The sequence below is a fragment of the Cucurbita moschata genome, unplaced genomic scaffold (genome assembly GCF_002738365.1).
Source record: "Cucurbita moschata cultivar Rifu unplaced genomic scaffold, Cmos_1.0 Cmo_Scf00026, whole genome shotgun sequence".
In the NCBI taxonomy this organism is placed as follows: Eukaryota; Viridiplantae; Streptophyta; class Magnoliopsida; order Cucurbitales; family Cucurbitaceae; genus Cucurbita; species Cucurbita moschata.
The window spans coordinates 604,633-616,750 of NW_019268542.1; the positions used below are offsets into that span (position 1 = coordinate 604,633).

The following is a 12,118-nucleotide window of genomic DNA, read 5'->3' on the forward strand; positions in this document are numbered from 1 at the left end:
CCCATAGTGTCATGCGCCTCATGGACACCCTCATCTGTGTGCTTTCGCACCTGTGCGCATTCGCGCTCATCATAAGGTGCGCGTCCGCACTCATCATCTCTAGGGGAAGTAGCCCTATGCTTATGAACATACAAAATGCATGAGGTCTCTCTAAATCCATCATAATGTCTCTTCTGACACAACCCTCTAGTCTCATCTCTTTGTTACTCTAGGTAACGCATACTCGTGGATATTTATATTAATATCATTTTCATGCTCTCAGGGTTGTGTCCTACGTCGATCTAACGACATGATGCAATATGGCACTCATCATCATCTGGCATGCTCAATATGGAAAACAACATCATATTAAGGTAAAAATCATGCAATCATCATGCTCATCATAATGCCACAACGTGCGTCAAACATATCAAGCGTCACTCAACAAAATATGTATTTTTTTATCATAACTCATACAATTATTTAGCCTATCCTATTCTTACCTGGTTGGCCTTAGCCGAAGTACTCCCTAATTTAATTAACGTTAGCTCCCATTCCTCGAGAGTGGATAAATTGGATGTGTAGTACTTCCCTACACACGACTCACACGTGCAAATGTGAATCCCCAGGGCGCTCGCACACCCCCTGGGCCCTCTGGTCAAGCTAATCTGTAGCGACGTCCGGAGGTCAGCGGAACCCATAGTGTCATGCGCCTCATGGACACCCTCATCTGTGTGCTTTCGCACCTGTGCGCATTCGCGCTCATCATAAGGTGCGCGTCCGCACTCATCATCTCTAGGGGAAGTAGCCCTATGCTTATGAACATACAAAATGCATGAGGTCTCTCTAAATCCATCATAATGTCTCTTCTGACACAACCCAGGTCTCTCTAAATCCATCATAATGTCTCTTCTGACACAACCCTATCCATCATAATGTCTCTTCTGACACAACCCTCTAGTCTCATCTCTTTGTTACCTGCATACTCGTGGATATTTATATTAATATCATTTTCATGCTCTCAGGGTTGTGTCCTACGTCGATCTAACGACATGATGCAATATGGCACTCATCATCAAGCGTCACTCAACAAAATATGTATTTTTTTATCATAACTCATACAATTATTTAGCCTATCCTATTCTTACCTGGTTGGCCTTAGCCGAAGTACTCCCTAATTTAATTAACGTTAGCTCCCATTCCTCGACGTTACGTAGTCTTTCGCTGCTCGACGTTATGCAGTCTTTCGGTCACCTCTTCCACTGTTAGGTCGTTTCGTCATGGAGCTGAGTAAACGGCCCTCCTTGTCGACAGTTAAAGCAGTATTTCTCTTTCGCTGCTCGACGTTACGTAGTCTTTCGGTCACCTCTTCCACTGTTAGATCGTCTCCCTAATCACTGACTCCCTGATCACTCGCTCAACGACAACGGCAGCGTGGAGGAGTGAGTGAGCCTGCACGGGATGAACCCTACGATGTGTGTATTTTTGCACTTTACATTTTCTTCTACTCGAACTTGAGACCTGTGTAATCACTGACTCCCTGATCACTCGCTCAACGACAACTCGATGCTCGTCTCCATGACGTTGATGCCGACACACAACGGCAGCGTGGAGGAGTGAGTGAGCCTGCACGGGATGAACCCTACGATGTGTGTATTTTTGCACTTTACATTTTCTTCTACTCGAACTTGAGACCTGTGTGTTGTTAGGTCGACGCTCTAACCACTTGAGCTATTCAACTTGACTATTGATAAGGTTGGCTCCTCCGCAATGATATACCACCGATGGCTTCAACCGGACTCTGATACCACTTGTTGATTTTCGACAATCGGCAAGTGAAATCCTTTTCGGTGAGAGGAAATCGTTTCACGCGAAGTTGTTGAAAGAAAATAAAAATGCGAAAAATAATAGAGGGAGAGAGAGAATTGCAATTTTGACTGTTGCAATGACGTGATGAAATCTTCTGAACAGATTTACCTATTTAAATATCTAACTTATCCTACAAATGACACGAGAGTGGCCAACTAAATCTGTGCCACTTCCTCCAAAATGGCCATCTAAAAATTTGGTAATCCATTCGACGTGTTTGTCAAATGGTCAAACGAACGTATTCAATCAACTAATGAAAACGTGTAAAGCTAAATAAGGAAAACCTCAGGTTTTATCTAACAATTTCCATTAACCATGCGCTTTTGTGTATGCTTTCAAATTCCTTCGATTTTAACCTGAAATTTTCAAATAAAAGAAACGGAAGACCAAGTAAAACAGGTCTTGAAAACTATCAAAATCAAATGGTGGGATAAATATACTTGTACCCACGCAAATATCAAAGCGGTAAAGGTCTGGTTATCAGAGAATGGCCACCTTCAGGATTTATCCAAGAAGAAGACCTCCGAATTTCTTAATTCAAAGTCAAAGCTACTCGCTGCATTAGCCCAGATAACTTCAGAAGCTGATTTTCAAAAAGTTCTTCAAGAGGCCACACCGGTCGGTTCGACATCTTCTCCTTCTATTATAGAAGAAGAGGAAGACACGACTTATGATCTCAATGATCCATTTTTGGATTCTCAACCACTGCTATAAACATCATCATCTCAAAGGACTGAATAGTTGTTAAAAAATAAAAATAAAAATAAAATTCGTGGGTGAAATATGTCTCGTGACATATTCTCACCATCTTTGTTTCTTTATCTTTAATCTTTTTGCTTTATTATCTTATTTTTCACCTTTTCCACTTTCATCAAATTATTGATGAGTATGGGCTTCCACTTTCATCGAATTATTGATGAATATGGACGCGTAAGTACATTAACATGTATTTCTCTAAATTTGAACGTACATTATTTGTAAATTAAGTTAGATGACAGAGCTCATGTAAATTGTAAGGGCTCAAGTCATAAAGCGTACAGATGGTATCAGAACCACTCAATTTTTGGGAGGGAAGAGGAGTTACTCAACTCACGCAATCCCACGTGCCGCCACGCGTCCACACGCCTCCTCACGTCTCCTTATGCACTGCCACGCACCTAGACAAAGCCAAGTTGCCGGTGTCACGCACGGGTTGGATTCTGCAGTTGCGGTTCATTGGGTTGGTTTGACACGTGACTAGTTTAAAAATTTTCTTTGTCCTCCGTTCTTGGAATCGGCTCGGATCTTCACCGTCGGACCAGAATTTTGGCTAGTTTCCTTCATGAATCTTGTGGAGAATTTCCTCTAGATGAATATATCAAAATTTCAGACCTTGATTCACAACGCAGAGTTCTAGATCCAAGAAAAATGATCAAGATCTTACCTTGTAAATTTTCTCGATCTCTTGACGAAAAATGGGACTCCGAACACCAACATCTTCTTCTTCCTTCCAAAGAGAAGTCCTTGTCATTAGATCGTGGCTGGCAGCGACTTGTGACGTTGGTCCGATGAGTTTTCGAATGGTTCTCTCTTTTTCTCTCACTCTCTTCCTCACTTTTCCTCTTTTATCAGACAATTGCTAGCTTTACATCTGGACTCTTTTAGTGGCTAAAGAGGAAAAATTACCTATTTGCCTCTCAGATGACTTTACCCTCCACTTTTTTTTCTTTTTCTTTTTTGTTTTTTTTTTTCTTTCCCCTTGGGTGCTACAGTCCTTTGATAAATTTTGATAAGAAAAAATGATCATGGATTAAAGGGATTATTGAGATATAAATTTACTTCACATTCAACTAATGAAAATGAGGAATATAGTTTTTATATTTTAATAGAAAAAATAAAACTCACATGGTTCACTGCTTTAAATGAAAATTTAAAGTTAGTTAAATAGATATCTATTGTAATAGAGTTTAAGTGGGATAAATAACGATAAAAAACTGTTTGTTTTAATCACGTGCTTAACTTCCAAAGCAAAAGCCCATCTCTCGAAAGTGTATTTGAAGTGCGGGTTTGACTTCACAAGTTTGGGTTTAGATAGTCTAATTTCATAAAACTATTTAAATTAAAGATTACGTTATGAAGTGACCTCAAAAGTGTATTTGAAGTGCGGGTTTGACTTCACAAGTTTGGGTTTAGATAGTCTAATTTAAGAAAGCTATTTAAATTAAAGATTACATAATGAAGTGACCTCAAAGGTGTATTTGAAGTGCGGGTTTAACTTCATAAGTTTGGGTTTTTATGTAATTAAGTGACCTTAGAGGTGTATTTGAAGTGCAGGTTTGACTTCACAAGTTTGGGTTGAGACAATTTAACTTAACAAAACAACCAAAGTTTATGTAATTAGGAGACATTTTAATTTTTGTAATGAGAAATAATTGGGGTAGACTAAATTGATTATTGATATATAAATATACTCCATATTTTCATTGAAATTTAATATAATAAAAAACAAACAACAAGATATGGAAGCATGCTTCTATGACAGACAGACAATAAGGTTATAAAGGGTGTGTTTAGATAATTTTATTCAAAGGAAGTGTTTTCTTCTTCCTCTACCAAATGCGATCATTCTCGGCTAAAAAACTTTTAAATGCTCAATTTCTAGACTTAGTTCTTAAGGTTTGATCTATTTCCTCATTTCTAGACTTCATTCATTTTATCTATTTCCTCATCCCTCCTTTTTAACATAAAACCAAAATGTATCTATTTCCTCGTCCCTCCTTTTAAAATAGAACCAATGTATCTATTTCATCACAAAATGTATCTATTTCCTATCCCTCATTTTAAACCAAAATGTATATATTTCCTCATCCTTCTGTTTGACATATGACCAAAATGTTGGGATTTATATCCTTAAGTCTGGTAATTAATTATTTAGTTTCTAACAATAATTTTTATTATTTTATTTGTAATTTAATTATTATCGATTTTATGAAAATCCAAGGTTATTAATGTAATCTTAAACAATATGTGGTTAACATGTAAAAGGATCCTGTTCAAGTAATAACCTAAAAGAGTTCATAGTATATGGATAAGGTTATGTGCCTTATCCTAGTAATACTCTTGGTACGACTCACTTTGTAATCGTTACAAATGATTTGATCTAAATCGTTGGTGGAAACATGTAAGTGGGGGTATCATATACAATGAGTTTGTATATGTCACAACCCGATTTTCGAGGCTTCGAAACTTGGACCGTGACCAAAAAGACGAAATCGAAAACAAACAAAAGAAAAAGAAAAAGAGAAGGTAAAATAAAGAGATGACAATCCAATGAAATTAATATAATACAAATATAAAGGAAAAGTAGATGAAGTGTAATTTTCGAATATTTCAAGAGAGGATTTAAATTTACAAAAAGGAAATACAATACAAATATAAAGGAAATTTACAAAGACTCTAAAAAATTGAAAAGGGATGACACTCAAGAACGACCCCCTTTGTGATCACACAGCTCTCGAACGCTCCTCCACCTCGACCGGCAACCAGTGAACACCTGAAAAAAAAAAAGTAGAAAGAAATGAGTATAAAAATTATACTTAGTAAACCACCTACTTCTAGGCTCTTATTTCATCGGCTCTTATTTCATCCTCAACTTAACAGAATTCTCATGGTCTTCTAACTGACTCTAAGACGTCTGGTTCTAGTCTAAGTCCCTTTGCGGCTTGCCCCTTGGGACTTACTCTTTGGAGCTTCAGTTCTACCCGTTAGGTTATGGAGTCTGCTCCCTCTATTTATAGCTTGGTCAACAGCTATATCCGGTAAAGCTATATTTGGTAAAGCCATATTTGGTAAAGGTAAAGTTATATCCGGTAAAGCTATATATAGTAGATGGTTAAATCTAGTGAAGCTATATATACTAGACTGAGCCATATATATATCCCGTCCAGTAGAGCTTTGGAGATGTACTTTCTATTCTCTGTACTCTCTTTTGTTGTACATACCTGAAGTCATCAATAAAAAAAAAAAAAAAATCCTTTTAGCCAGAGTTCTCCTTGCAATTTTCTCTATCTTGTTCTTTGTTTTCATCTAGATCGAGCGTGTGTGTTGTTGTGCGATCCTAACACTCCCGTCTTTTTATTTGATACTTAAGGGTTCCTTACGCTAAGCTAACATGATTGGCCTCTCTCTGTGAGGCGCTACCTCAACATTGCTATCTGAGACTACATGGTATCTGGCCTAGGGGTGTGCTGAGTACCTCCTAACCCATGACAGTCCCTTGGGGGGCACGACCCAACCCATTCTCGTGTAGCTAATAGGTTGTACGACGTGGGGACACATTTCTCACACGAAACGGTTAGGAGCAGTATGAACTGATTAGGAACCTGGTTTTCCCACGAAGCTATAGAGATCGTTCAGGCAACTAGCAATCTAAGAACACTCATAAGGTACTTCTTCGCCATGGTAATTTGTTAGGTTTCCAAGGGAAGGTTGTAACTAGATTGAGTGACTTGTCGCTCCTAACTACAAATCTGTAGGCTTATCATAGTAATGGGTTATGGAGAATAACAGGGTGTGTGTCACGACCCGATTTTCGAGGCTTCGAAAATCAGACCGTGAACCAAAAGACGAAATCGAAAACAAACAAAAAGAAAGTAGAAGAAAAGAAAACCAAAGTAAAAATATAAAAATACTTTGAATTAAAACAAAAGAGAGAAATTTTGTTTGTTAATTATTACAAAAGAAATTGCAAATATAAAATGAAATACAAAAGACTCTAAAAGACCAAAAAGGGACTGACGCTCCGGAACGACCCCCTCTGTGACTGTACAACTCTCAAACGCTCCTCTACCTCGACCAGCAGCCAGTGAACACCTGAGAAAAATAAATGAGAACGGGATGAGTATAAAAATTATACTCAGTAAGCCACCTACTTGTAGGCTCTCTTCGCATCTTAATTTAACACAACTCCCACGGTTTCCTCATTCGGTTCTAGGACATCGGGTTCTAACCTTAGTCTCTTGGGGCTTGCCCCTTGGGTTTCACCGGTTTATCGTCCTTTCATTAGTCACCTAGAGGTTCCTTATGCCAAGCTAATATGGTCGGTATCTCTCTATGAGGCGCTACCTCTACATGGCTATCTAGAACTATGGTACCTAGCCTAGGGGTGTGCTGAATACCCCTACGCCCATATAGTCCTCCTATGGGGGGCGCGACCCAACCCGTTCCCATGCAGCTAATGGGCTGTACGACGTGGGGACACATTTCCCATGCGAAATGGCTAAGAACAGTAAGGACTGATCAGGGACCCTTGGTCCTCCCACGAAGCTATAGATACCGTTCTCACGCTAGCAATCTATGAACCCCATTAGGTACTTTCTTACCGTGGTAAACCTCTAAGTTTCTAGGGGAAAATTAAGTCTGTCTAGAGCAGCATATCGCTCCTAAAAGAAATTCCCTAATCTTATCATAGAAATGGGCCCTAGCAATTAACAGAGGGTGCATGCAATCTTCTTCTAACATCATAGTATGTAATTCATGCAAACTAGGCATACCGGCTCAACGGGACGATGACCTCCATCAAGCACCCAAAACCCGGCATACACAATTTTAACATGAATTAAACGCATGCATACGTACAACGGAAGCTTAAGGCATACAAGCAACACTTAGATAATTCACCCAACACATCATAACAATCCATCTAATTAATCTCATTCATGGAGAGCTAATTTAAGGCAAAATTACTAACATGCATACATACAATCCAAGCGAACCCTACAAGTATTTCTTCCTAAATACCGGGTGGTGACTTACCTGGTTGACGCGTGCCCCTTCGCTAGCGTTTCTTTGCCCGTGATGTGTCCAAAAATACTGATTTCTTTAAATTAGGTCCCTATTCACGTAAGAACAGTATTAGAACTGGAACCAGGACAAAAATCGGGCAAACAGAAAGCAACCGGGCCAAATTGGCCGTTCCACGCGCGCTCACGCGCCAGCAGCACGCTGGGAGTGCGTGGCCACGTGCGCGGGAAGGCGCCAATCGCAGGCTGCACGCGCGCCCGCCTGCCACGCGCGCCCGCCTGCCACGCGCGCCCGCCTCCGCATAGTCGCGGGTCGGCTCGGCTCGCGTCGCGATTCGGCCCGGCTTTTGGGCGACACGTGTCAACGCATCGCTGGAGCTGCGGTGCTCCAGCCGATGGTCGACGCGTGTCCGGCGCCTGTCGCAGCCGTCCGGCGCCTGTCGCCACCGTCCGCCGCTCGCCGGCCGACTCCTTTCTTCTTTTTTTTTTCTTCTTCTTCTTCTCCTTTCTTCTCTGCCCTCTGAAAACCGAAACACAACCTTCTTTTCCGATTTTTATATCTTTCGATCCGTAGATCGGATCGACATGATTCCTTCGACAAAGTTTTAGATCGTGTTACTGGCTTCATCCTCGTATTTTTTTCGTAATTTTTGATTAACTACCGGACGAGTTAAGAAGATCGGACTTTCGCTCACCGTTCTCGGACGACTCTCGGATCTCCGCCTTCAGGTTGAGGTCTCGGCCAAACTTCTTCACATATCATGCGTAGAGTTGTTCCTAGATGAATATATAAGATTTCAGATCTTGATTCACAAAGGGAAAACCGTAGATCTGAGAAAACGTTCAAGATCCTTACCTTGCGGGTTTTCCGACTTCTTGATGAAAAATGGGAGTCCGGCCACCCACATTCTCTTTTCCCTTCCAAGAAAGTCTCTCTGCATGATCTTCACCTCCTTGCATCATGATCCTCACCGGAATAGACTACGACGGTAGTTTTCGGTGAGTCTTCCGGCGGTTCATCATTTCTCCTCTCTCTAGGTTCTCTCTACCCCTTTCTCTCACTATCTCTCTTTTGCAGGATTATGGATGGGGTTTCGTTTGGACCCCTTAGGTGGTTGGAGGGGCAAATTTACCTATTTGCCCCTCTCGACTTTTCGGTGAGTCTTCCGGCGGTTCATCATTTTTTTTTTCTTTTCTATTTCTATTTCCCTTTCTTCGGGTATGACAGTGTGCATGCAACCATCGTCTAATATTATCATACATAATTCATGCAAAATAGATGTGCATACTCAAGAGGGCGATGGCCTCCATCATGCACTTGAAAAGCGGAATTTGTGCTCAGCGAGGCAATGTCATCCCTCAAGTGCTCGAAACGTGGAGTTCACTATTTCAACGTGAATTAAACATATGCATACATATAGCGGAAGTTGAAAGCATACAAGAAACACAAAGATAATCCACCTAATACGCTCATAACAATCAATCTACCTAATCTAATTCATAGAAAACTAATCTAAAGCAAATGTACTAGCATGCATGCAATCCAAGAGAATTCTACAAGTATCTCTTCCTAAATACCGGGTGGTGGGTGGTGACTTACATGGTCGATGCGTGCCCTTTTGCTAGCGTTTTCATGCCCGTAAAGTATCCAAAAATACTGATTTTCTCATTATGTCCTAAGTCAGATAAAAATATGATTAGAATTGAAATTAGGATGAAATCAGGCAAACAGAAGTCAGACGAGCCAGAAACTAACCCTCACGTGCTTCCACACGTCAGGAGAAGGTCTACCCGCGAGTACCATGCACGCGCTTTCTGCGTAGTCGTGGAAACCAGGCTTTCCGGTTTGGCTCAGTTCGCTCGGCAAGTCAGTGGGTTGATTCGCTCGTGTGCGCCGCGGCTGATTTGGGTTCGAAGGTGACATGTATCACCGTCTCGGTGGAGCTGTGTGGCTCAAGCCAACGCTTGACGCATGGCTCCGGGCCATGCTCAGCACAGTACCCTGTCTGCCCAGTCGCGTCTTGCAGTCTGCCATCGACAAGTGGTTGTTGGAATATCTCCTCTCTTTGTTCTTGGACGATTCTCGAATTTTCGCCTTCAGATCGAGGTTTCAGCAAAACTTCTTTACATATCCTGTGGAGAGTTTCTCCTAGATGAATATATGAAGGTTTCAGATCTTAATTCACAAAGGAAAATCGTAGATGTGAGAAAATGTTCAAGATCTTATCTCGTGGGTTTTCTCGATTTCTTACTGAAAATGGTACTCTGGCCTCTCACATCCTCTTTTCCCTCCCAAGAAAGACTCATTGCATCATGATCTTGACCAGAATAGACTCCGATGATAGTTTTCAGTGAGTCTTCCAGTCGGTCATTCTTCCTCCTCTCTAGGTTCTCTTTGACCCCTTTCTCTCACTATTTCTATTTTTTCACGACTCTTGCTAGGTTTCATTTGGACCCCTATAGGTCATTCTTCCTCCTCTCTAGGTTCTCTCTGACCCCTTTCTCTCACTATTTCTGTTGTGCACGACTCTGGCTAGGTTTCATTTGGACCCTATAGTGGTTGGAGGGTCAAACTTGTTTGCCCCTCTCCACTTTTTCCTTCTTCTTTTACCTTTTCTATTTTTATTTCTCTTTCTTTGGTATGGTATAAGATTGAACCAATAAATATTTAATCACTCTTTCTACTCCATTAATTGAAAACATTAATATTTCACATGATGATCATATGCGACTCAATTATCTTAATCCTGAGTGAGTTGTGAACTCATTCATGTGAGGACTTGTCCTTTAATTTACATGGGTGAGAATGACTTTTTTAGCGGATTCAATATGTCTACCATTTTGGGACTTCCAAAGAAAGGGTTGAAACATAATATCATAAGATGGAATTCACTCATTCCCATACAAGAAAGTAGATGAGTTGTTCTCTTAAATACTGATTTTGGAACTTGAACGATGGAGCCCTACTCTCTCATTGGCCCGGGAGGGACTTGGTTTATGACTGGATCATAAATAAATTGTTCATTAGAGAATTAGTGGTACTTAAGGTGAAATATGTAATTAAAAGGGTAAAACGGACTTTTGACCTAGTTGTAATTATGAACAACTTGTAAACGATCGACTTGCTTATAATGATTATATCAATTGATATAACTTGTCTTATAGTACATAAGAGTACAATTCTAAATCTAGTGTGGAGTGACCTATAGTTAATAAATGGAAATTGATTAATTAAAGAGTTTAATTAATTCATTTTATATGATGGGAATCACGTGTGGAAGTCTCTAACTTCATAGAAATATTAGAAAGTGAAAAGAAGAATTCAAATGGTTCAAATTAATATTTAATATATTAGATATATTAAATATAAAAAAATAGATTTAAATTCAAATGGTTCAAATTAATATTTAATATATTAAGTATATTAAATATTAAAAAAAATAGATTTAAATTCAAATGGTTCAAATTAATATTTAATATATTAGATAAATTAAATATAAAATAAAATAGATTTAAATTCAAATGGTTCAAACTAATATTTAATATCTTAGATATGTTAAATATATATAAAAAAAATAGATTTAATTTGAAAGGTTCAAATTAATATTTAATATATTAGATATATTAAATATAAAAAAATAGATTTAAATTCAAATGGTTCAAATTAATATTTAATATATTAAGTATATTAAATATTAAAAAAAATAGATTTAAATTCAAATGGTTCAAATTAATATTTAATATATTAGATAAATTAAATATAAAATAAAATAGATTTAAATTCAAATGGTTCAAACTAATATTTAATATCTTAGATATGTTAAATATATAAAAAAAAAAATAGATTTAATTTGAAAGGTTCAAATTAATATTTAATATATTAGATATATTAAATATAAAAGAAGAAAATAGATTTAATTTGAAATGATAAAATTAATATTGAATATATTAGATATATTAAATAATAAAGAGAAAATAGATTTAAGGTAAAAAGTTTAAATGGATATATTAAATAAATAAATAAAATATATTTAATTTGAAAGGTTCCAATCAATATTTAATATATTATATATATTAAAAATGAAAAATATATTTATTATATTTATATAATTAATATTAAATTAATAAATGTATTTTGATACATTAAATAAAAATATTTTTATATAATTAAATATTAAATAAATATATATTAAGATATCTTATATTATTTATATATGATTGGTATAAGATATTATATTATAATATATTAGACATGAAATATATTATTTGACAAAGATTCTCTAAGACTCTCTATAAATAGGACTTTTGTGTTGTGTCAAAGACATACTAATCTCTCTTATTTTTTGGAGAATGAAATTAGAGAATTCTCCAAACTTTTCTTCATCCATCCCTTTGGATTTTCTTTCGAGAGGGTCCTTGAAGTCATAGCAAGGAAGAAGTTGTAGAATATGAATAACTTTGGTATGGTTTGAATACTTCAACAAGTTGTA

At 37.9% G+C, this 12,118-nt stretch overlaps 1 protein-coding gene across 1 annotated transcript; it reads right to left on the reverse strand.

The window, feature by feature from the left end:
• Positions 1-7,724: 7,724 nt before the first annotated feature.
• On the reverse strand, positions 7,725-8,778 carry LOC111461993. Its single transcript, XM_023105645.1, has 3 exons — positions 8,485-8,778; positions 8,324-8,405; positions 7,725-8,220 (listed from the first exon to the last, which is right to left on the reverse strand). Exons 1-3 carry the CDS (start codon positions 8,567-8,569, stop codon positions 7,725-7,727), a joined length of 663 nt encoding a protein of 220 aa, XP_022961413.1. The 5' UTR covers positions 8,570-8,778.
• Between the last annotated feature and the right edge of the window lie 3,340 nt (positions 8,779-12,118).

What these genes read in the sequence shown, in the direction of transcription:
- LOC111461993 (XM_023105645.1), bottom strand. Translation starts at nt 8,569, where the DNA reads ATGCAGAGAGACTTTCTTGGAAGGGAAAAGAGAATGTGGGTGGCCGGA. An exon ending in GAAGTCGGAAAACCCGCAAG is followed by an intron (nt 8,406 to 8,484) that starts GTAAGGATCTTG and finishes ATATTCATCTAG; the next exon opens with GAACAACTCTACGCATGATA. An exon ending in CCGAGAGTCGTCCGAGAACG is followed by an intron (nt 8,221 to 8,323) that starts GTGAGCGAAAGT and finishes ACTTTGTCGAAG; the next exon opens with GAATCATGTCGATCCGATCT.